This window comes from Rhinatrema bivittatum, chromosome 2 (genome assembly GCF_901001135.1).
Source record: "Rhinatrema bivittatum chromosome 2, aRhiBiv1.1, whole genome shotgun sequence".
NCBI classification, from domain to species: Eukaryota; Metazoa; Chordata; class Amphibia; order Gymnophiona; family Rhinatrematidae; genus Rhinatrema; species Rhinatrema bivittatum.
This window is the reverse complement of record NC_042616.1, coordinates 618471960-618498798: the sequence shown is the minus strand read 5'-3', so window position 1 is coordinate 618498798 and position 26839 is coordinate 618471960. Positions and strand designations below refer to the sequence as shown.

At 45.6% G+C, this 26839-nt stretch overlaps 1 protein-coding gene across 1 annotated transcript in view; it reads left to right on the top strand.

Moving 5' to 3' along the window:
• Window positions 1–26839, top strand: part of LOC115085328 — a 271980-nt gene that overhangs the window by 147602 nt on the left and 97539 nt on the right. Inside the window, exon 7 of the mRNA XM_029591204.1 lies at window positions 8308–8370. Within this exon, the coding sequence (XP_029447064.1) occupies window positions 8308–8370 (63 nt within the window). The remainder of the gene's footprint in view (window positions 1–8307; window positions 8371–26839) is intronic.

The window sequence follows — 26839 nt, the reverse complement described above, 5'->3', positions numbered from 1 at the left end:
TCCGAAGTCAGGAACCAGGAACACCAGACAAAACAGGAACAAGGATCCAAAGCACAAGAACTCACCAAAGCAAGCAGACCTGACTAACCAAGGAAGTTGCCAAGTCAAGGAATGAGCAGAGGAAGCCGCCCTTTATACTTCCCCTGCTCTGGCTGATAGAGAACAGCTGAAGCTAGTTAAAGGGATCAGGTCCCTTTAAATCTGTCAAGGAGGCGCGGCCTCGTGCCTAAAGATGTCGGTGGCCATCTTGGATTTCCTCCGCGGAGGAAATCGCTGCTGGACGCCGCGAGGAGGGAGCAGGGATGGCTCCCCCTGCAGCGAACAGCACAGGGACCCATGCTGGAGCGACGGGCCTCGAGTCAGGGCCTTCCCCCGGGACCGCTGCGGCGGTTCGCCGTCGCGGGCAAGGTAGGGGACCGCGGTCGTGGTCTACCACGGCCGCGGAACACAACATTTGTAATCTATCATTAAAATCATCCATTGTACCTGAAGACTGGAGAGTGGCCAATGTAACCCCAATATTTCAAAAGGGTTCCAGGGGTGATCCGGGAAACGATAGACCAGTGAGCCTGACTTCAGTGCCGGGAAAAATAGTGGAAACTATTCTAAAGATGAAAATTGTAGAGCATATAGAAAGACATGGTTTAATGGAACATAGTCAACTACCCAAGGGAAGTTTTGCCTAACAAATCTGCTTCATTTTTTTGAAGGGGTTAATATACATGTGGATAAAGGTGAGCCAGTAGATGTAGTGTATTTAGATTATCAGAAGTCTTTTGAAAAGTACCTCATGAGAGGCTTCTAAGAAAGCTAAAAAGTCATGGGATAGGAGGCGATGTCCTTTCTTGGATTACAAACTGGTTAAAAGACACGAAACAGAGAGTAGGATTAAATGGTCAGTTTTCTCAATGGAAAAGGGTAAACAGTGGAGTGCCTCAGGGATGTGTACTTGGACTGGTACTTTTCAATAGATTTATAAATGATCTGGAAAGGAATATGATGAGTGAGGTTATCAAATTTGAGGATGATACAAAATTATTCAGAGTAGTTAAATCACAAGTAGATTGTGATATCTTAAGAACATAAGAACATAAGAAATTGCCATGCTGGGACAGACCAAGGGTCCATCAAGCCCAGCATCCTGTTTCCAACAGAGGCCAAAAACCAGGCCACAAGAACAGGGGAAATTTCGTTTTTCGGGTTTGCCTGGGGAGAGGGGCACAAATTTTTTTTTTTAATTAAAAAACCACCCCAAACATTTAAATTAACTATAATACACCCCCCCCCCCCCGATCCCGATCCCGCCCTAAGACTTACGAACATCCCTGGTGGTCCAGCGGGGTCCCGGGTTCCATTTGCCCTCCATGCCCGGTGTGCTACTGCAAGCCGTGCCCCTCAAAATGGTGCCAAATAGCCTGAACTACCATGTCACAGGGGCTTTCGGCGCTATTGGTCAGCCCCTGTCACATGGCCATCGGCTCCATCTTGTGCTCCTATCATGTGACAGGAGCTGACCAATGGTGCCGAAAGCCTCTGTGACATAGTATGGGCAAAGGCTATCGGCACCATTTTGGTTACTGGCAGCCGACAACAAAATTGCTTTCGGACCCCCGCTGGACCCACAGGGATTATTGCAAGCCTTGGGGGGGTCAGGAGCCCCCTCCTGACCCCCTAAGTATAATTGATTAATAGCCATTAATGGACTTCTCCTCCAAGAACTTATCCAAACCTTTTTTGAACCCAGCTACACTAACTGCACTAACTACCTTCTCTGGCAACAAATTCCAGAGCTTTATTGTGCGTTGAGTGAAAAAGAATTTTCTCCGATTAGTCTTAAATGTGTTACTTGCTAACTTCATGGAATGCCCCCTAGTCCTTCTATTATTCGAAAGTGTAAATAACTGAGTCACATCTACTCGTTCAAGACCTCTCATGATCTTAAGACCTCTATCATATCCCCCCTCAGCCGTCTCTTCTCCAAGCTGAACAGCCCTAACCTCTTCAGCCTTTCCTCATAGGGGAGCTGTTCCATCCCCTTTATCATTTTGGTTGCCCTTCTCTGTACCTTCTCCATCGCAACTATATCTTTTTTGAGATGCGGCGACCAGAATTGTACACAGTATTCAAGGTGCGGTCTCACCATGGAGCGATACAGAGGCATTATGACATTTTCCGTTCTAGTAACCATTCCCTTCCTAATAATTCCTAACATTCTATTTGCTTTTTTGACTGCTGCAGCACACTGAGCCGACTGCTGCAGCACACTGAGCCGACGATTTTAAAGTATTATCCACTATGATGCCTAGATCTTTTTCCTGGGTGGTAGCTCCTTACAGGAGGACCTCGCGAGACTGGAAGATTGGGCATCCAAATGACAGATTAAATTTAATGTGAACAAATGCAAGGTGTTGCATATAGAGAAAAATAACTCTTGCTGTAGTTACATGATGTTAGGTTCCATATTAGGAGCTACCACCCAGGAAAAAGATCTAGGCATCATAGTGTATAATACTTTGAAATTGTCGGCTCAGTGTGCTGCAACAGTCAAAAAAGCAAACAGAATGTTAGGAATTATTAGGAAAGGAATGGTTAATAAAATGGAAAATGTCATAGTGCCTCTGTATCGCTCCATGGTGTGACCGCATCTTGAATACTGTGAACAATTCTGGTCGCCACATCGCAAAAAAGATATAGTTGCGATGGAGAAGGTACAGAGAAGGGCAACCAAAATGATAAAGGGGATGTAACAACTCCCCTATGAGGAAAAGCTGAAGAGATTAGGGCTGATCAGCTTGGAGAAGAAATGGCTTAGGGGGGATATGATAGAGGTCTTGAATGAGTAGATGTGAAACGGTTATTTACACTTTCAGATTATAGAAGGACTAGGGGGCAATCCATGAACTTAGCAAGTAGCACATTTAAAACTATTCAGAGAAAATTCTTTTTTACTCAATGCACAATTAAGTTCTGGAATTTGTTGCCAGTGGATGTGGTTAGTGCAGTTAGTGTAGCTGGGTTCAATAAAGGTTTGGATAAGTTCTTGGAGGAGAAGTCCATTAACTGCTATTAATCAAGTTAACTTAGGGAATGGTCTCCTCTATTACTGGCATCAGTAGCATGGGATGATCTTGGTGTTTGCATGCCAGGTTCTTGTGTCCTGGTTTGGCCTCTGTTTGAAACAGGATGCTGGGCTTGATGGACCCTTGGCCTGACCAGCATGGCAATTTCTTATGTTCTTATGGTTTCAGAAATTTGTCCACATAAGCGGAAAGGGGTTCTAATACTGATAGAGATGTGAATCGTGTCCTCGATCGTCTTAACGATCGATTTCGGCTGGGAGGGGAGGGAATCGTATAGTTGCCATTTGGGTGTGTAAACTATCGTGAAAAATCGTTAAAATCGTGAGCCGACACACTAAAACCCCCTAAAACCCACCCCCGACCCTTTAAATTAAATCCCCCACCCTCCCGAACCCCCCCCCCCAATGCTTTAAATAACCTGGGGATCCAGCGGTGGTCCAGAACGGCGGCGGTCCGGAACGGCCCCCTCAATTGAATCCTGTTGTCTTCAGCTGGCGACATTTTGCAAAATGGCCACCGCAAAATGGCGGCGGCCATAGACAAAAACGATTCGACGCAGGAGGTCGTTCCGGACCCCCGCTGGACTTTTGGCAAGTCTTGTGGGGGTCAGGAGGCCCCCCCCCAAGCTGGCCAAAAGTTCCTGGGAGTCCAGCGGGGTTCAGGAAGCGATTTCTTGCCGCGAATCGTTTTCCGTACGGAAAATGGCGCAGGCAGGAGATCGACTGCAGGAGGTCGTTCAGCGACCCCCGCAGTGGCCCTAACGATTTTTGACGATTTAAAATATATCGGACGATATTTTAAATCGTCAAAAAAACGATTCACATCCCTAAATACTGAGTCATTGCCTGATACTTAGGTCTTCCTGGCGACTTGACTAGTGATTTGTGAACTTTGGGGAGCATGTAAATAGTTGGTATCCTATGTTAATCCTTCTTCAAAAATCTATACTCAACCCATTTTAAAAATCCACAATGTAATCCCTCCATTGTGTTGTCTCTAATCTGATTTTTGATAGATTTCTTAGGATCAGATATTAACCACGTCTAAGTGGTAACATCATTCAGCTGTGTTATAACTTCATTCTCATAATCTGAATGATTCTGAACCACAATTGCCCCACCCTTGTCTGCCTGTTTCACTACGATGTTCTTATCTCTGGTCAAACTTATAAGGGCAGATTTCTCTCCCTTACTTAAATTATCAAAAAAGAAATATTTCTTTTCTTCCATTTTTTTGATCTCCTCTAATTCTAAAGATTGAAAAGTAACAACGGCTGGATTTAAGGGTCCGTGGGGTATCCATGTGGATCGTGGCCTCACCAATCCTTGCATCTCAGATACTTTATTTTCAGAAAAGTAAATCTTCAAAAAGACATTTCTGATATATTACTGTTTTCATTTGATTAACAATCTGTCACTTTATTATATTGAAACAATCTAAATTTAATTAGGATAGAGCTGTAAAATCAAGCCAATTTAAAAAAATTGTATTCCAGTTGGATATGAGGGAAAGGGAAGCTGATGATGATGATGATGCTGGGGCAAGAAGAAGAGATGGAGGGAGAGAGAAGGTGATGATGATGATGCCAGGAGGTGAGTGATAAGATTAAAAGTAAAGGGAAAGTGGTGACAATGATTATATTACCAGGAGTGAAGAGTTGGAGAGGAGAAGTTAATGATGATGATGATGATGCAAGTGGGGAGAATGAGGTGGTTGGATTGGGAATGTGATGATGATGGGGGGTGAGAGTGGAGGGAGAGGGAAGGTGCTGATGATGCTTGGGAGTGAGGAAGAGGGAAAGGAAAGGTGATGATACCAGAGAGTGAGGAAGAGGGATGGAGGGAGAGGGAAGGTGATGCCAGGGGATGGGGGGGAGGGAAGGTAATGATGATGATGATGATGATATCTGGACGATGGGAGTAAGGGAAGGTGATGATGATGCCAAAGGGTGGGGGACATGGGTAGAGGGATAGGCATGATGATATTGATGGGAGAGGTGCAGAAGATCCAGAGGGAGAGAGAAGGTAATGATATCAGGGAGTGGGGGAGAGGGGTAGAGGGAAAAGGAAGGTGATGATAATGCTCGTGGTGAGGAGAACAGATCGAGGGATAAAGAAGAAGATGATGATAATGCCAAGAGGTGGGAGAGAGAGGGAAGGAGATAATGATGGGGTGGGGGATAGAAGGAGAGGGAAGGTGATGATGATTGAGGGAGGGAAGAGGTCTTGAGAGAGGAAAGATAATAATGATGATACCAGGGGTTGGGGGGGAAGAGTTGGAGGGCTAGAAAAAGTGATTATGATGTTGGGGGATGAGGGAAGAGGGACGCGACGATGCCAGGGAACTGGAGGAAGAGAGAAGGGAAGAGAAATGTGATGGTACCAAGGGGTGGGGGGAGAGGGAAGGTGATGATGATGCCAATGGGATGGTGGGAGAGGGAAGAAAGAGAATGTAATGATCGGAAAGTTGTTGGTGTGCCACATCGAAGTGAACCTTGTGCCAAGTGTGTCATGAAACAAATAAGGATGGGAACCACTGTGCTAGAGTGTACTTTCTGCATAGGGTTCTATAGCAAATAGGCTTTTTCTGTTTTCTTAACAGAAGCGTACTGTGTTTAAGGGCCTGGTGTAATATTTACAGCATTGCCTTTTCATAGCTAGAATTGTTACTATTTGAGTGCAGGTAGTTAGTGCTGTTTTGGTAATCCAGTTTCCTCATGGCTTTGAGTGCCAAGCCCACATCCAACACACTTTATAACAGGCCTAAAACCATATGGGTTCCAAGTGTCTATTTTGTCTTTTAGCAGGGTTTTCTGATTGACATACAATAGGTATATTATATTTATATGCTGTAAGTGATAGTTTTATCTTAGAAAACTGTACTTTGAATGTCCTTTTTCATGTAAAATCTGTTTATTATAAATGATAATTTTTACTTATGTGTGCAGTCGGTCAGGGGAGGAGGTTGAACTTGGGGCTATGGGTAGGAGTAGGAAGCACAAGGCTGAAGGTTCAGCTAGGGTGACTTATATCCTTACACTGGCCCTGTATATAAGAGTGAGGATCTATATAGGCAAGAAAAGTAGACTTCGTCATTGAATCTTTGTTTTCTAAAGCAGGCTAAAATTTTAATTATATTAATTGTTTATGCAAACTCTTTCATGTTGCTGCTTATTTATATTTTATTTCTTTGGTTACTGATAATAGATTTCACTGTATGCTTGGCAGAAAATAAAAAACTATTGCAGAACCTATTAAGAGCTGCATGAAAACTTTCTTTATTTAAAGAGGCTCATTCACATATTCGACCTTTTCTGAAACTAAGAACATTGAGGGTGATCTTCAAAGGGACTCCTGCACATGAAACAATGTTTTGTATTCAGAAGTGGCCTTTTTATAATATTGCCAGGGCTGGTGCTTCCATTAGGCTAACGAGGCAGTCGCTTAGGACACCAAGATTTTGGGGGTGGAAAAATCCTGTCAGTGTGAAGTCTAGAGGGGTGCTGTGCCGGAGCCACTGCCATCAATAGTTAAGTTGGAGGGGAGGGGTGAATGACCAAAGGTTTGCCAAGGGTGCCAGTTATGCTTGCACTGGCCCTGAATATTGTTTGCCCGACATGCAAGTAAACTTACATGTGTATGTCATATTTGTGTGTGACTTATCTGTACTGAGCGGAGGTAGAGTGATTAAGTGCATACAAGTTTACAGGAAACAGATGTGTGCACCAAATAGCAGGTGAATCTTGTGCAGACTAGTTTTGGGAGAATAATTTTCAAAATGGACTTATTATGCACATAAATCTACTCTGAAAATTGGTATAACTTGGGGGCACGTTTACCTGTTTTTCTATTTGACCTGCTTGAGAATTATCCTCTTTATGTGGTTTATCTGTGATGATTTATTTATTTTAATATGTGGATGCCTATTTATTAATCTGTGTTACCTTCGGGGTGTTAGCATGTGTTAATGCCTGATTTTAACACATTGTAATGCACCGAGGTATAGGCAGTTTTAACTAATGCTATGAATGGGGTATGTTCATATTAGGTAATAGGCATGAATTGTGCAGGTGATACACATGTGGGAACATTCTGGTGTGCACAGTATTATCCTGGTAACACTTATGTGTGCATTAATTAGCATGGATTTACAGAACCAAACATGCTCAGTATGGATCCTCTTAGCCCTCTTTCTGAAACATATACAAGGCCAACTTGCCTTTCAAACCTTTATCAGTGCTTTGAAGAAGGAAGCAAATACAGGATTCAAACTCTGTTTTTTGATCTGGCCAGCCACAATTCATTGAATAACAATTCTATGAAATGTAGCCTGGTCTATTTTTGGATCCTACCTGCCTGAGGCCTCAGCTATACTTGCCTATTGACTGTTAGCATTAGGTCTTCTTGTGTCTGAACAATTGTCATTAGCTTTCCAATTCTGTCAGATGTTCGTTCAATACTGTGGGTTTTTTTTTAGTTATGTTTATAAGGTCAGGAATCATTGTTATCATTTTGACTTATCCTGGTTATTTTCTTTATCTTTTTTGAATTTTGGCTTGTATTGTTTATGGTGATGACATGTACATAACATCTGGCAATAACCTTTATCCTGCTTTCCTTCCCCAACTCTCCTACATTTCAGGTTTCCTAGGTCGAACCACTCCCCTTCCCTGTTCCTCAGATCCCCACCATCTCCCTCTTTTAGCATGAGAGGTACGCTGCCATCAGAGCTGAAAGCCATGGATCTGTCCCCAGAAGGGTTTGCAAACTAGGCCTAGAGTCTCCTGAAACATACAGGAGACCTGGATTGGGTGCTAATAGGGTTCCACATGCTGGATTCCAACCACACTGCCAAAAGTACCTCTCCAGAATCTCTCTTTTCTCTGTAACCAATGGTGGGAGAATTTAGAAAGTATGTGCACACCATCTGCTGGGTAAAAATTCACTCGGCTGGTGTGTTTGATCTGAGTAGATAACTCTTTTTATACTCTTGAATGGTACCTAAGATTTTGAAAATATACCACTACCATGGCTTAAATTTAGAAGATTTCCTGGCCTCTGGGCAGACAGCATGATTATAGAAGATTATGTATCTGTGAAAAATGGCATCAGTCCAGTCAGTTTGTAATATGTGCTAAAAATGCATTTTTGTAATGCCAATGAACATCTGTAATTTAAATGTAAGAGGTAATATGCAAAGTTAATAACTCTTTTCTCCTTTTTTTAAGATCTTGAGTGACAGCCTAAAAGAGCAGATTTCTGAGGAAACAAAGGCTGGCCTACAGGCTGAGGTAAACTGGGTTTTACAGTATGCTAATAATACATCGCATGGGTACATCCAGGAGTAGGTTAGACTGAAAAAAGACAAGTAAAGAGAATAAAACAAGCAGTGAGGAGTTTGAGTGTATATATCTGTACATATATAGACACACACACACACACACACAAAGTCTTGTATGGTAATGAAATGCAAGATTTTTCACAATGGACCCTGTACACCTGGGGTCCATTGAGGTTATTATCCCGAGGGGGGATCAAATCTCCAGAGCTGGAGGCAGGATAACCTGCAGGGCCCATACCAGGCTGAGAACACTCCACACAAACAAACCACTCTCAAGACTCGAGTTGTGCTCAAATTAATAGACAGTTTACTAAAGAATCTTCCAAATCAAACATAATGACAGTTCAGGTAGTTGCAGAAATTAAACAGAATTACAGTTCCAGAAAATCTTTAACTCTTCTCCTTATAGCTCCTCTCCTTAAATAACAGTTTCTTCTTATAGTATAGCAACATAGGGTTTCTGGTTTCTTGCTTCTTCTCCTTCCTCAGTCTTTTGCACAACTAGCCTTGTCCTCTCTTATTTGTCTTCAGTTAGCAAAATAGTTACTCACAAGAATGTCCTTTTCAGTTAAAGGAAAAATCCTTTTGGTGCAACATCAGGATCCTCTGAGCCTCCCAAAAAGTTCCCTCTGACATAGTTTGGTTTCCTGGTCTAGATACATTCTTGCCCCAGTTAAGCACAAGCTTTAGCTTTTAAGCTTCCAGCCTATATTGCACCTTCTGTTTCTTTTTCTCAGGCCTCTGGGGTTTTTAAGAGGAAAATCCCTGCCTCAGTCTTACTCTTCCCTTCTGTAATCCTGGTAGAAGATCACAGCTCCAACTAGTGTCTTTCTCTTGCAATCTGGAGCAGCCCCAGACTCAGTAGAGTCAGGGTTTTTATCACTTATGCTCAATGACTGAGCCCCTAGGGCAGAGCTTTCCAAAGTGTGTGTCACGACACTTTAGTGTGTCGCGCAAGCCCGGTCCATGTGAGGGGGTGGAGCAAGTGACGTCACCTACCTTCACTTCCTTGCAGCGAAAGCATTAAAGATTTTCAGCTGCGAGTGCGACCGAGCAAATTTGCTGTAGGTTCACCTGGCCTATTCTCAAAAAAGAAAAAAAGTACTTCACTGCAGACCCCTTGGTGCTGTTGCTCTGGCGCAGGACCGGCCCTCCATCTTGCCGCGCTCTTTGTTAATGAATGAAGGTATGGGCCGGTCCTGCGCCAGAGTCACGGCTCCACAGGGTCTGCACAGTCTCACGGGAGGGGGTGCGCAGGAGCGGTCATAGTTTCTGCTGGTGTCTGCTTTCCAGTTTTGCACCACATTCACCCCCTGCCTAATTTTAGAATCGCGGCGGTTTTATAATTAGGCAGGGGCCAAGCGTGGTACAAAACTAGAAGACGCCAGCAGAAGGTGTCCCCCGGCTTCCGCCACCCACAAACTCCCGCTCAGCCTTGGCCCTTCCCAGCGAAAAGTAGAGGAATCTGCGGCCATGGGGCAGGTTCCTTACTGAGTGATGTCATGCTGGGGGGGGGGGTCTGGGTGGCAGCTGCCCACCCAATTTTGATCCAGGCCCACCCAACTGGAACCGGAAGTGGAGAACAGGACCTGCAAGGCTGTCGCAGGATCCCATCTCTACGCAGCAAAGAGGAGGACCCAGGGCTGGCGCTCCATTCCGTGCATTTGCACGGCACAAATGGGGAAGCGATCCTGCAGCTGTATGGCCCACTGATCTTCCTATTTTGGAGGGGGGGGGAGAGCAGAAGTGCCGCACACAGCTTCCACTTCCTTCCCCTCCCCCCCAAGCAGGAAGATCGTTGGGCCGTATGGCCCCAAGATAGCAGGAGGCCGGTGGCAGCAGGAGAGGCCAACTGTTCTCATAGGACAAGCAGCATGGTAGACCTCAAATATGGGTGACATCACAGGATGGAGCCCAGTCACGGAAAACTTCTGTCAAAGTTTCCAGAACTTTGACTGGCCCCTACTGGGCATGCCCAGCATGGCACTAACCCTGCAGACAGCAGGGGTCCCCCTTCAGTCTTCCTTTTTCCATGCAGCAGTAGCCTCGCAGTAAAGGAGCTCTGCAGAGATTCCTGATAGGGATTTTCCTCACGGAATTACTAAAAGTTAATTTGCCCCACAGGGGTCCCTCCTTTTTTTTTCAGACCGCGGTACTCCGGTAAGTTTTTACCCATTTTCCGTCGATTACCGCTGAGTTTGGCCTTTGCGGCCTACTGGCTGTCGACCGTACCGCGGCTGGATTTTTTCTATGGCCATGGCGTTGGGGTTCCGTCGGTGTCCGGACTGTAGTTGCACCAAGTCCATCACAGACCCCCATAAAGTCTGTGTTATGTGTCTAGGACGCGAGCATGATGTCCTGACTGCACCAAATGTGCCTTAATGACACCAAAAGGTCGCAAGGCCAGAATGGAGAAGATGGAACTTCTCTTCCGTGCTCAAACCCCGACTCCGTCCATTGCATCGACGTCATCAGAACTGGCACCGTCAACTTCGTGCCAGCATCGACCACCGACCGGTGACCATCCAGCATCGATGACATCTCGGCCATCGACACCCTCTACTCCCCCTCAGGACCGAGGGGATCGTAGAGACAAACATCGCCATCAACATCGTAAGTCTCAGACCATCGAGGGAGCGAAATCATCAACCTCGCCATCATCCGAGCCACCATCGAAGAAACCCCGACCAGAAAAGGCACCGACCTTTTTGGTGACCGGGTCATGGAGACGACCCTCACCCGACAGGGGATTGGGAGCCGCGACTCCGCCTTTAACCGTGGTCCCTCCGGCTATGCCTCTGCCTCCTTCTTCTGTTCTGGAGCCGGGGCTGCTTGCTCCAGGTCTCCGAGAAGAACTGGACCGGATGGTTCAGGAGGCCATCGACAAGGCGAAGCAATGAATCCAGGTTCTTCCGGCACTGACACTGGTATTGATTGTGGAACCGTTCACCGACCCGATTCCGGCAGCGTTGGCACCGCTGCTCTCCAGGATGGAAGCGCTCATTGCCGCTTTTCCACCGATGGATCCCGGGTCTCCGATGGCTCCGATGCCCTCCCCGCTTACATTGTCACTGGGAGGAGAAACACCGTGCCGCATCCCTCCATCGGGAGTTCTGCCTCAGCCATTGATGCCGATATGTCCCTCACCACCGATCCAGCCATTGGTGCTGATACGTCCATCGGCGCCATCGAGCCCTCCATCGATGCCCTCAATGCCTGCGCCGGGGCCTACGATGCCTTCATCGGTGTCTCCGATAATTCCTACGATTCCTTCGGAGCCTAGACCAGGACCTTCAGGTATCCCACCATCCCGTCCCCTCTAGTTCCTAGAGGGACAGTTGCTGATCCCTACGACACCTGGACTGATGATTCCTCTCCAGACACCGATGATTTACCTTCACCACCTTCATCCACTGAAAGTAGGAAGCGTTCTCCTCCAGAGGACCTCTCCTTTATAAATTTTGTGAAGGAAATGTCTGAATTGGTTCCCTTCCAATTTATTTTATTTATTTATTTAAAGAATTTTTATATACCGGGGCACGTAAAAAAAAACATCACCTCGGTTCACAGTGTAACATAACAGAGCAACTAGCTTTACAATGATTATAACTAATGGTTCACAGTATAATATGATATAGTAACAGGCTTTACAATAGGTTACAGGTTGGAAGAGATTAATCTGTAAGGGAAGGTAGGGGTGGTATGTGGGATAACATCATGTTTTTGATATATTGACTATTCAAAGGAGTCTGATTATTAACTATATACAAGAGACTGATTACAGACTGAACAGGATGACAGACATCAGATGATGGAGTTGCTCCAGTTCTTGGATGCTCTCAAGGAAATAACCCTCATCCCTATCTACCAGGTTCTTCTGGATCTCCTCAAGAAAAACTGGGAACATCCTGGCTCCAGTGCATAGGAAAGCTGACACTACCTACCTGGTACAGGCAGCTCCAGGCTTTTAGAAAACTCAACTGGATCACCAATCTGTAGTTATTGAATCCGCACAAAAAAGAGCAAAGAGATCAAAGCCTCACACTTCTTTTCCCCCTGGCAAGGAACAGAAGTTTCTAGATGCCATTGGCCGCCGAGTATTCCAAGGATTAATACTCATCTCCCGGATTGCTGCCTATCAGCTTTATATGACCCAATATGATAGGGTCATTTTTAAGCAGATACAAGATTTGACAGATACCCTGCTTCAACAATTCCAAGATCAGCTTCAAACCCTAGTGAACAAGGGTTTTGAGGCAGGCAAGCATGAGATCAGATCATCCTGAGACATCTTTGATATTGCTACCAGAGTATCTGCAGCAGCTATTTCGGCAAGAAGATGGGCCTGGCTCAAGTCTTCCGACCTTCGCCCTGAGATACAAGACAGGTTATCTGACCTACCCTGTGTAGGTGATAACCTCTTTGGGGGAACAGATTCAACGGACAGTGGCGGAACTTAAGGACCATCATGAGACTCTCAGACAGCTCTCTCTGATACCTTCTGACTATTCTTCAAAACAGCCCTACCGAAAGGACTCTTAAGACATCCTTCCTCCAGCGGAAGAAGTCCTATCTGCCACCAACCAGATCCCGTGCCACGAGACCTTTTCAAAAAGCCCAGTCTCGTCAGACACGGAAACAAAAACCGCAAGCAGCTCCTCAACCAGGACCTGCTTCAGGTTTTTGACTTCCACCTAGAGAGCAGCAGCCAGCCACTATTTCCTTACATACCAGTGGGAGGCCGACTGTGCCATTTCAACAACATATGGCACTCAGTCACCTCAGACCAATGGGTACTGGCGATAATTGCCCAGGGTTACCATCTGAACTTTCTCTCCGTGCCACCGGACTCCCCACCTCTGCCGGCATGGAGAATATCCGATCACTCCATCCTTCTGGAACAGGAAGTTTCCCTCTTCCTCTAGTCCAGGACAATAGAACCCATACCCTACTCTCAACACGGCCTAAGGTTCTATTCCCAGTACTTTCTAATCCCCAAAAAATCAGGAGGCGATCATCCTATTGTGGACCTACGAGCCCTCAACAAGTACCTTCAACGAGAGAAATTCAAGATGGTAACCTTAGGCTCGCTTCTTCCTCTCTTACAAAAAGAAGACTGGCTCTGCTCTCTAGACCTCCCGGATGCATACACTCATATTGCGATAACTCCATCTCATCGCAAATACCTGAGATTTCTAGTAGGCCCCAAGCACTATCAATACCGAGTGCTTCCATTCGGCCTAGCCTCTGTGCCAAGAGTCTTCACGAAATGCCTCGTAGTGGTTGCAGCCTTCCTAAGGTGTTCAAGTCTACCCCTATCTAGATTGGTTGATCAGGGCTCCCACTCAGCAAGCTGCTCAGTCGTCCCTCAATCTAACCTTACATACTCTAATTTCATTAGGATATCTCGTCAACTACAACAAATCCTATTTAGTCCCATCTCAAACCTTATCGTTCATTGGGGTAGACTTGGACACCTTGCAGGCAAAAGCTTCTCTGCCTCAACAGCGAGCTCTCACTCTCGTGTCTCTGGCACACCAGCTGCAGTCTCAGCACTCCGCGACTACACGCCACTTCCTCATCCTCCTGGGACACATGTCATCCTCAGTTCAAGTCACACCAATGGCCCGTTTGGCCATGAGAGTCATGCAGTGGACTCTACGGTCACAATGGACTCAAAGCATTCAGCCCCTGTTGACCATTGTCCACGTAACCGACTCACTTGTCAGTCTCTTGCCTGGTGGAAAAATCAGAACAATCTCCTCCAAGACTTGCCCTTCCAGGCTCCAGACCCTCAAATAACTCTCACCAGCGATGCTTCCAACCCCAGATGGGGAGCCCATGTGGCCAATCTGCAGACACAAGGATCTTGGTCTCCTGGAGCTTTGAGCAATCAGATATGCATTTCAGGATCGCCTCTCAAATCAAGCCATCCTGATTCAGATGGACAACCAGGTGACCATGTGGACATCAACAAACAAGGTGGCACAGGCTCCTTCCTTCTGTGTCAGGAAGCTGTGCAAATATGGGTGGAAGCTCTCTCCCATTCGATGCACCTCAGGGTCACCTACTTGCCGGAAGTGGACATTGTGTTGGCAGACAAACTGAGGCACATCTTTCAACCGCACGAGTTGTCTCTCAACCCCTCAGTAGCGAACTCCATCTTCCAACAATGGGGATATCCTCAGATATCCTCAGATAGACCTCTTTGCATTTGCTCAAAATCACAAAGTAGAGAACTTCTGCTCTCTAATTCACAGCAAACACTCTCAGCCCAGAGACGCATTCTCCCTCTCATGGGCAACCGGTCTACTTTATGCATTCCCTCCACTTCCTCTTCTCTCGAAGACTCTCTTGAAGTTACTTCAGGACGAGGGAACCATGATCCTGATAGCACCTCACTGGCCACGCCAAGTGTGGTTTCCAATACTGCAGGATCTCTTCAATCGCCGGCGCATTCCCTTAGGAAAGGACCCACTTCTGATCACTCAAAATGACGTGTGCCTGTGCCTCCCCAATCTTCAAGCCTTGTCCCTGACGGCATGGAAGTTGAAAGGTTAATCCTTCAGCCACTTAACCTTTTTGAATCAGTTTCCCGTGTCCTGATTGCTTCATGGAAGTCTTCTATGAGAAAATCTTACTCTTATAAATGGAACAGGTTTAAGTCCTGGTGCTCTTCTCAGTCCCTTGACCCCTTTACCTGTCCAATCACTAAGTTTTTGGACTATCTCTGGCACTTATCAGAGTCAGGTTTAAAAACTCCTTCCATCAGAATGCATGTCAGTGCGGTAGCCACCTTCCATAAAGGTGTCAGGGATGTACCCATATCAGTACAACCCCTTGTAACACTTTTTCTGAAGGGCTTGCTTCACCTCAAGCCTCCACTGCGTCCTCCGGCCCCTTCTTGGGACCTCAATCTGGTTTTGGGTCTGCTCATGAAACCACCATTCAAGCCTCTTCAATCCTGTGACCTTCGATATCTCACATGGAAAGTGATTTTCCTTCTGGCAATCACTTCAGCTCGCAGAGTTAGTGAATTACAGGCTCTAGTTACCTATCCACCTTACACTAAACCTCTGCAGGATCGGGCAGTACTCCGAAATCACCCTAAATTTTTACTTAAGGTAGTTTCGGACTTTCATCTCAATCAATCCATCGTACTACCTACCTTTTTTCCCAGGCCCCATTCCAATCCAGGAGAACAGGCTCTGCATACCCTTAACTATAAACGAGCTCTAGCATTCTACCTAGACCATACAGCTGCCCACAGGGAAAGCACTCAACTGCTTGTCTCTTTCCATTCTAACAAGTTAGGACAGCCTGTGGGTAAGCAGACTCTCTCCTCCTGGTTGGTGGACTGCATATCCTTTTGCTATCAGCAAGTGGGCATTCCTTTTCAAGACCATGTTAAAGCACACTCTGTGAGGGCCGTGGCGACTTCAGTAGCACACCTACGATCAGTGCCGCTTCCTGACATTTGCAGGGCTGCAACCTGGAGTTCTCTCCACACCTTTGCAGCCCACTATTTCTTGGACAAGGCCGGAAGCAAGATTCCATCTTTGGCCAGGCTGTCCTTCGTAACCTATTTACAATGTGACGTACCAACACCCTTCCGCCTGCCTGTTAGGGTTCAGGATGCCTTCGGCCAAATTTTTATCCTAGTCCTAGTGCCTTGCACACCTGGGAACATTTGGTGTATTTCTTGGACATCCTCAGCTCAGTACTCACCCATATGTGAGGACTACCATCCTGCTTGTCCTGTGAGAAAGTAAATGTTGCTTACCTGTAACAGGTGTTCTCACAGGACAGCAGGATGTTAGTCCTCACGAAACCTGTCCACCGCCCTGCAGGGTTGGGTTCGTAACGTTTTCTTATTTTATTTTTCGGCACTACCTGTAACTTTTAAACAAGATTGAAGGGGGACCCCTGCTGGCTGCAGGGTTAGTGCCATGCAAGTTCTGGAAACTTTGACAAAAGTGTTCCGTGATTGGGCTCCATCCTGTGATGTCACCCATATGTTTTATTTATTTATTTATTGGTTTTTATATACCGACATTCATCAAAGATATCACATCGGTTTACAGTATAACAGTAACTTACGCATGAAATATGTGAGGACTAACATCCTGCTGTCCTGTGAGAACACCTGTTACAGGTAAGCAACATTTGCTATACCAAATCTATCATGCTAAGCAGGTTACAATACATTAAAAACATTATACAACAGAATTATGAACATTTGTCTGGCTGAGTTCATATATAGCTGGACAAATGTACTGCTCAAATATCTGGCTTGGGCCTTAGCTCGCTAAGTTTTTATCTGGCTGAAAAGTTAGCTGAATAAGTTGGAAGGATCATACCAGGGCTGAATCAGATATCTGGCTAACTGAGGAACAATACTAAAGACCTCGGTATCTGGATCGACAACGAACTAAACCACAAAAAGAACATCGCAACAAAAACTAAAGACGGATTTTACAAATTACACATACTGAAACACCTAAAACCGCTCTTACACCAACAAGAATTCAGAACAGTCCTACAATCTCTTATTTTCAACAGTATCGATTATTGTAACTCGCTCCTGATTGGTCTTCCCAAATCGGCCTTAAAGCCTCTTCAACTCTTGCAGAATGCTGCAGCCAGGGTCTTAACCGGCAAGAAAAAAATGGACCACATCTCCCCGTTTCTGAGAAGTCTCCACTGGCTTCCAGTTGAACAACGAATCAAGTTCAAGACTTTAACTATCCTACACAATGCCATCTACAGAACAGAGAACAATGCCCTTGATAACATGATCCAGCTACACAATCCACAACGAACAACAAGAACAACCAGCAAACCACACCTAACAATACCCCCTCTCCCTTCAGCTAAGCTCTCCAACACTAGGAACAGAGCCTTCTCCATTGCGGGACCGACAGTATGGAATTCCCTACCAGACTACCTAATCATGATCAATGACTCCAAATCATTCAAAAAGGAGCTCAAGACCTGGCTCTTCAGGCAGTCTTTCACAGCTGGTGTTGACTAAGCTGTCCGCCCACACTCCGAAACCTGAAGCCCGAAGCCGAATGCAACTCGTGCTCCCATACTCACTGATTCCATGTCTGTACACCGTATCTCCCAATTAGTCCCTGTTTGTAAAATGCCTGTTATCAGTTGCTGTTTTCTATTATTATTATTTTACATTATATTACATATTCCCTTTTTCACGTTGACTGTACATAGAAAATGTTGTGCATTAATGTTCTCAATTATATTATAATGTTGTGTGTTAATGTTCTCAATTATATTTTTCTCCTGTAATAAGTTGTTTAAAATGTAAATCGGAGTGAAGGCAGCTTGCTATACCTCGGTATATAAACTCTTCTAAATAAATAAAATAAACTTAGCCAGATAAATGCCAAAATTTGATGTTATCTAGCTAAGGTAGCCAGACAACTTTATGACTGCATGAAAGCTAACTTTTACTTAGCACGGTTTATTCGGCAGTGAGGACATGTTGCCGAATATCCGCTATAAGTTAGCTAGATAAGATTATTCAGCTAAGGCCTGGATTTATCCAAATGCACTAAATATCGCATGCGATAGGAAAAGGGGTGTGTTTATGAGAAGTGCCAGAATTGTTGTATTATCCCAGGACAAGCAGGATGCTAGTCCTCACATATGGGTGACATCAGTATTGGAGCCCTATACAGAAAAACTTCTGTCAAAGTTTCTAGAAACTTTTGACTGGCACTGTGTGCCCACTGAGCATGCTCAGCATGCCATGATATTCCTGGCCACAGGGGTCTCCCTTCAGTCTTCTTTTTTCCGCGGAGCCATTAGTCTCGCGGGTATTAGGAGTCCTCTGAGGTAAATTTACCTCATAAAAAAGTTTGAAAAAAACTTAGAAAAACTTACCGCGATGTTAACATGGGAGACCCCTGCGGTTTTAATGTTTTTCCTATCACCTTTTTGCCGGTTCCGTACCGTTTTTTGCCTTCAAGTCGTCGACGGCTGACCGACTTAATTATGGCCTCGGGTTTCAAAAAATGCCCGATCTGTTGCCGGAATATGTCCATCATAGACCCGCACTTAGAATGTGTGTTGTGTCTGGGAGAAAAGCACAATGTGTTAACTTGTGTAAAATGTGCTGAAATGACGCCGAAAGGGAGAAAACTCCGGATGGAGAAAATGGAACACTTGTTCCACTTACAATTGATGCCTTCGACGTCAACATCTACCCAATCGTCTCCGGCTGGAGCGATCCACAAGGTCGTGCTTAAAAAGCAAACACCCGATGAGGCAGGGGATAGGGCATCGCCAACCCCATCTACATCATCGTTCAGGTCGGTATCGATCATCGAAAAGACCGCCGAAAGTAACCAGAAGCATCGGCATCGGAGGCCGCACGACCCGGACATCGACCCGATACCCGGTGATCCATCGAGGGTTCCTGGGTCCCAATCTAAGAAACCTCGCAGGACTGAAACATCACCGAGCTCTTCTAAACCACAGCGATCCCCACCGCCATCGGTGCCGGGAACCGTACTTCCTCAGGGCCCTGGGGAAGTACCGGAATCGCCCTCACTGCCTCCCCCCATAGCTGCTCTGGTCTCACCAGCTATGCGGGCGGAACTGGACGAATATATTCGCCAGGCAGTAAAGGATGCACTCCTAGATGCGGTGCCACCTCAGCCATCGAGGCCATCACCAAAACCATCGACACCCCCAATTCCGTCAACTCCGGTTCCCATGAACCTGCGATACCGCCATCACCGATTCCACAGATGCTGGTACCTATATCCTTGCCGATACCATCGACGATTCCATCGATGCCAGAACCCATAACCTTGCCCATATCACCATCGATACCGATAGTGCCATCGCCCTCGATGCCGTCGATGCCAATACCTGATTTGTCTCTCTTTGAACCAATTTTGGCCAAACTAGACACTATTATCGGTGCCATTCCAATAATATCTCCAGAACCAATAATGCCACCACCCACTGGAGAGGATATCCCGAAGGACCTTCCACCTTCAGAGCCAATTCCCAGTCCATCAGGGGTTCCACGCCCTCATCCACCAATATCACCATTGCTTCCATCCAAACTGCTGGAACACCCATCCAGGCCAAAGGAGTACACACCTTCTACTCCACTTCATCCTCATATACCGGACACTTGGCAAGATACAGATACAGACACCATCCTCAGAGGAAGTCCTCTCTGAACCATCTCCTCCAGAAGGAGAGAAGACGTTCTCCTCTGGAGGAGACCTTTCATTCTCCAACTTTGTAAAAAGAGATGGCAGACACCATCCTTTCCAATTACACACTGAGGTGATTCCAAGACACTAGAAGTACTACAATTTGTGGACCCCCCCAAGGAAGTTTGGCAGTTCCAGTCCACGAAGTCCTGGTAGAGTTATTGCACAGGTTATGGGAACATCCCTGCCTCCATACCCCTGGTCAACAAAAGAGTGGACGCAACATATCTTGGTCCAACACAACTCCCAGGGTTTCAAAAAACTCAATTACCCTCACCATTCAGTGGTAGTTGAGTCAGCACAGAAAACGTCGAAAAGAGTTAAAAACTCATTCTTCAACACCACCAGGCAAAGATAATAGGTTCCTAGACAACCTTGGTAAGAAAATGTTTCAAGGTTCTATGTTGGTATCCAGGATTGCTGCCTACCAATTATATATTTATTTATTTTTATTTATTTATTTCTTTTGTATACCGACATTCGATCGAGATATCACATCGGTTTCCAGAAAACAGGTTGAATAGAGCCGGAACTGCCCTATTTTACATTGTAACAAGCGAACAGTTGATTAAACAACAATAAATATAAGGAATATAAGGAACATTGTAACATATGTAACCTATGGAAACAGATCCAGGAACTCTCTGAGGATCTCCCACAGCAACTTCAGGAATCCTTCTCAACTATTATTCATAAAGGCCTTGAAGCAGGCAAACATGAGGTTCGTGCAGCATATGACTCATTTGAAACTGCATCCAGGATGGCAGCCACTGGGATCAATGCTCGACGCTTAAGGCATCTGACCTAAGGCCCGAAATACAAGACAAACTAGCAGATCTCCTTGTGTATGGGAGAACTTATTTGGTGATAAAGTTAAGAAAGCAGTTTTCTCTATTTGAAGAACATTCCGAAACTCTAAAACAATTGTCAGCTATACCTCAAGAGTCTCAATCATCAAAGAGACTTCCATGGAAGGAATCTAAGCGTCCTTATTACAGGCTGCGAAGATATTATCTTCCTCCTACTCCTGGGCATTCATCTAGGCCTCCCTCAACGCTCACAACCTCAGACAATCAGGACACCAGACCTCAACCCCCTCCACAGACAGCGTCCACGTCGGGGTTTTGAAGTGATTCCAGGGAACAGCAGCCACTCTCCCAATCCGGCACAACACATACCAGTGGGTGGTCGGATCACATTCTTCCATCACAATTGGGAATTCATAACCACAGACCAGTGGGTACTTTCCATCACATCTCAGGGGTACCACTTGGATTTTCTCACCATACCAAACGACACTCCTCCTTCGTTTTGGACAATAAAACCAATCCACAATTCACAAACAGAATTATCCACCCTTCTGAGAGCCAGGGCCGTGGAACCAGTTCCCCGGCCTCAGCAGGGCAGAGGATTCTACTCCCTATTTCCTCATTCCAAAGAAAACCGGAGGCCTACGTCCAATCCTAGACCTCAGAAATCTCAACAAATTCTGAGAAAAAAAATTCAGGATGGTTTCTCTAGGCACCATGTACCACTACTTCAAAAGGGAGATTGGCTCTGTTCTCTGGATCTTCAAGACGCTTACGCTCACATTCCCATATTCCTCCGCCTCATCGCAAGTATCTACGATTCCTCGTGGGTACTCAACATTACCAATACAGGGTACTACCATTCGGCCTTGCCTCAGCACCTCGAGTGTTCACAAAGTGTCTAGCACTGGCAGCGGCTCATCTGCACAAGCAAGGTGTGCACGTGTTTCCCTATCTAGACGATTGGCTCATCAGGAGTCAAACACAGCAAGGAGCTCTCAATTCTCTCCAGCTCACAATAAATCTTCCATTCCTTGGGATTCCTCATCAACTACCAAAATCCCACTCACACCACTCACAGGTTACAGTTCATCGGAGCAGAGTTAAACACCATAAGCAAAAGCCTTCCTACCAAGGGACCGTGCACAGACACTAGCCTCGTTAACCGGCTCTCTTCGAGCATGCACACAAATAACAGCGCATCAATGTCTCACCCTCTTGGGTCACATGGCCTCCACAGTCCACGTCACTCCTATGGCCAAATTAGCTATGAGACTCACTCAATGGACGCTCAAAAGTCAATGGATACAAGCCATTCAGCCAATGTCTTTCCTATCCGAGTAACTCAAGAACTACACTCCTCGCTCCTCTGGTGGACAAATATGGACAACTTGCTCAAGGGCCTACCTTTTCAACAACCAATTGTGCAAGTAACATTGACTACAGATGCATCCACCTCAGGCTGGGAGCACACACATTGGTCATCTGCAGACTCAAGGTACTTGGACCAAAACTCGAAGCAACTTTTCAGATAAACTTCCTAGAGCTTCGAGCTATACTTATGTGCTACATGCGTTCAAAGACTGCCTTTCACACAAGACTGTCCTCATACAAACAGACAACACAGTTTGCCATGTGGTACACATCAACAAACAGGGAGGTATGGGCTCGTATCTCCTATGTCAGGAAGCTGCACAGATTGGGACTGGCCTTAACACACTCACTGTTTTCCAGGCCACTTATCTGGCAGGCCATTCACAATGTGATAGTGGATCGACTCAGCCGTCAATTCCGCCCACACAAAGTGTCCCTGGATCCCTCAGTAGCGACCAGGATTTTTCAAACATTGGGATCAAACCAACAATAGACCTCTTTGCGTCACATCTGAATCACAAAGTGGACAAGCTTCTGTTTTCTACACAGAGAACCAACCAGCCAAGGACGCCTTCGCTCGCCCTTGGAACTCAGGTCTTCTATACACGTATCCTCCGATACCGCTCATAACCAAAACTCTAGTGAAGCTACAAAGGACAAGGGGTCATGATCCTCATAGCCCCATATTGGCCTCGACAAGTATGGTTTCCCACACTTCTAGACCTCTTGATCAGGGATCCCATTCGTCTGGGAGTAGCTCCCACTCTCATAACTCAAGATTAGGGTCGGTTTGTGCCACCCCACCTTCAGTCCCTATCCCTGACAGCATGGATGTTGAAAGCTTGATGTTACAACCACTCAGTCTTTTCACCAATGTATCTCAAGTGCTTTTAGCTTCACGTAAATCTTCAACACGTAAGAACTATTCTTCCAAATGGAAAAGGTTTACCTTCTGGTGCAGGCAAAAAAGTATTGATCCTTTCTCTGCTCCATAATTCTCTACTAGTAATACTTATACCATCTTTCAGACTCTGGTCTACAGACTTCATCTGTAAGAGTCCATTTAAGTGCAATCTCAGCTTACCACAATAGATGGGAGATGCCCAATTTCCACCAAACCCTCTCATCAGGCAGATTTATGAGAGGTTAAACGCACATAAACCACCAATTCGGCACACAGTCACAGAATGGGAACTAAACCTGGTTTTAACAAGATTCATGCGTTCTCCTTTTGAACCCATAGATTCCTGTATCTCAAATTTCTCACATGGAAAACTATCTTTCTCATAGCTATTATATCGGCTAGAAGGGTTAGTGAGTTGCAAGCACTTGTCACGTACTCACCCTACACGAAATTCCTACATAACAGAGTGGTTCTCCGTACACATCCAAAATTCCGTTCCTAAGGTAGTTACGGAATTCCACTTAAAACCAATCCATAGTTTTACTCACATTCTTTCCAAGGCCTCATTCCATCCAGGAGAAACAGCCTTACATACCTTGGACTGTAAGCGTGCACTAGCATTTTATATAAACCGCACTGCAGTCCACAGGAAATCCAAACAAACCAGGTAAAGCAGTGGGTAAACAAACTTTATCCAATTGGATAGCAGATTGCATACAGTTTTGCCATGAAAAAGCAAGTCTTCCTCTCCAAGGTCGAGTAAAGGCTCATTCAGTAAGGGCAATATCAACCTCAGTAGCACACTATCGTTCAGTACCATAGCTGACATTTGTAAAGCCGCAACATGGAGTTCTCTTCACACCTTTGCGGCCCCACTACTGTCTCGACAAGGAAGGATAACACGATTCAGCCTAGGGACAATCTGTCCTTAAAGAACTTGTTTCCAGCATAAGCCAACTCCTACCACATCCAACCTTTCGTGATTTCAGCTGGCTCATTTTTCCCAACAGTACGCCAGTTGTTGTGCCTGTTGCACAAGTTGTACACTGTTGGTCCAATACAAAGATGACTCAGCCTGTAGCTTGCTAATCACCCATATGTGAGGACTAGCATCCTGCTTGTCCTGGGATAAAGCAAAATTGCTTACCTTGAATAGATGTTATCCCAGGACAGCAGGATGTAGTCCTCACGAAAACCCACCCGCCACCCCGCGGAGTTGGGGTCCGATACGTTTTATTATTTTATTTTTGGCTAACGCTCATTGCTACAAACGAGACTGAAGGGAGACCCCTGTGGCCAGGAATATCATAGCATGCTGAGCATGCTCAGTGGGCATACAGTGCCAGTCAAAAGTTTCTAGAAACTTTGACAGAAATCTTTCCGTATAGGGCTCCAATACTGATGTCACCCATATGTGAGGACTACATCCTGCTGTCCTGGGATAACACCTACTACAAGGTAAGCAATTTTGCTTTTCCTACATACAACCACTGGGGGGGGGGGGGACCATGTTTAATACGTTTAAGCACCACTGGGTGGGTGGAGAGAGAGAGAGAGAGCGAGAGACTGAGACTAGCCATAATGCCCTCACACTACATAGGTATTTATATCTCTATGGGAGGCCCACCTAGTAACTCAAGATGAGGTGTAGGTAGTACTGTAGGGGTTAGGGGCCACTTTGACATTCAAAGTGAGACGTACGAACAGAACAGTGCTCTCTTGTGAAGATTTGATGACCTTCGGAGTGAGGAAACTCACTCAAAGTTGAGATTTGTGCAATGTTCTCTGAACCTAGCTTGATGGACTTTCTACCTGGGCCCCTAACCCCTACACTAATACTTAAACCTCATCTCGAGTTACTAGGTAGGCCTCCCATAGAGATATAAATACCTATATAGTGTGAGGGCATTATGGCTAGTCTCTCTCTCTCTCTCCCTCTCCTCCCCCTCCCCCCCCCCAATGGGCATAGGAGGGCCCTGATAGCTAGGCTGGCTCTTCAGGAGCTTAAAACAGCATTTGCAAAAACAATCGCAACATGCAAAAAACATCGCAACATGGCTTTACACAAATGATAAAGGTGTAGTTAAAATTCGCATTAAAGCCATGCAATACAGCTTTGCAAAACTGTGAGCCCTCCCCACTTGGCCAAAATTTCCTCCTCTTTTTCTCATTTGCATCACACCATGTGTTATAGTGCTTTTGCACACGTTTAATAGTGGTTTTTGCATGCGTAAAGGTGTTTTTGCATGTGTTAAAAAAGGGCAGTTTTTTTGCAATGCATAGTGGGCTTTAAATGAGGTTTTTTGCATGCAAAACACCATATAGCACTTTGATAAATGACCCCCTAAGCCAGATGCCCCATGGGCTGAATATATTTGCCTCTGAATGTTTGCTGAGATACTCATACACTTTATATTAGAAGGAGGGATGCTTCCACCTCTTCAGATCTGTCCATATTGTATAATTGGTAGGTCACTCCACAACAGCCAACACCTAGTTCTTTCTCCCTTCACAAATCAATATCCAGTCCTGGTCCCATCGCCCATGATGCAGTGGTTGTCTTCTGACGTAGGTTAACAATGAAGCTTCCCTAGATTATAAGCAGCACAAGCTTGACCCGCTCTCCTCCCGCTATATACCCAGCTATGGCTTCTCTGGGGGTGGCATTACATTATTCCAGCATCCCCAACAAGAAATCAAGCACCCTCAAGGAGGGAGGCATCTTTGTCAGAGATGATGACAAACCCAAGAACAGAGTTCAATAGGGACAGTACTGCAGTACATGAGAAGGCTTGGCCTGGCTCTGCCCATTTTATTTACTTGGCAAAAGAGCTGCAGGTACCCAGCCAATGACTAGGATACAGACAGAAGGATGGTGGTACAATGTTCATAAACACAAGGTGTGGGCGGTAGAAGGCATTGTGTCTTGAATGAACACCTCTATTCACAGCTGATTAACCCAGCAGTCTCTTTCATACTGAGGTATCTGCTGGCACTTTCTATCTCTCTCATGCTTGAGTATTGCCCCATCTTAAAAAAGACATAGCAGAGGCTTGAAAAGGTACAGAGGAAGCAAAAAAAACTGATAACGAGGATGGAACGGCTCCCCCGTGATGAAAGGCTATGCAGGTTAGGGCTATTCAGTGTGGAAAAGAGAATGGCTTAGAAAATATATGATAGAGGTTTATAAAATCATGAGTGGGGTGGAATGGGTAAAGTATAGTTAGTTTACCCTTTCAAATCTATTAAAACAAGGAGACATTTCGAGAAACCTAAGCACCAGCAGATTTAAAAACAAATAATCTCTGGAATCTGTGTCAGAAGGACATGGGCAAGGCAACTAGCATAGTTGGCTTTAAAATGAGGTTTGGACAAGTTCCTGTAAGAAAGACCATATCAAATTATTAGCCAGCTAAAGTAGGAAAAACCATCACTTATCCCTGGGAGTGGGCAAAAAGAAATTGATCTACCCATTGGGGATCTACTGAGAACTTGTGACCCAGACTGGCCACTGTAAAGACATGATGCTGGGTTCAATGGACCTCAGTCTGGCCCAGCATGGCATTTCTTATGTTCTTGGTAGCAGTCCTGATATTTCTTTCTTTTTTCTTCTTTCAGGCTGGGATGTCCTGTCAGCAGTCTCTTGCATTGGCTGGGGGTGTCTCATTGTCTTTCAGTCTGACGTGTCTGGTATCAATCACTTCTCCCTCTCTCTGTCCGACTGGTGATACCCTAATCTGATAATGAGAGGCTATATGATGGCTGTCCCCTCTCTCTCGCAGGCTGAGATATCACGTGACAGTCTCTCTCCAGTAGAGTAGAAACTGTGCTCCACTAGCCTTCCTGTTCGGTGTATGGGAATAAATGCCACTATTGTAAGGATGCACCAAGACAGGCGTGTACACCATCTCTAGAATATACCTTTTGTCCTTGCTGCACTAAGAGCACTACTGTATCCTGGATGCTGGAAGCGGGTGCAGCCTTGCAGGAGAGGCCTGGTCGGGTCAATACCAGGTCGGTGACTTCTTAAGATGGTATGGACCCACAGCCAATTATAAATTCTGGATATGAAGCAGC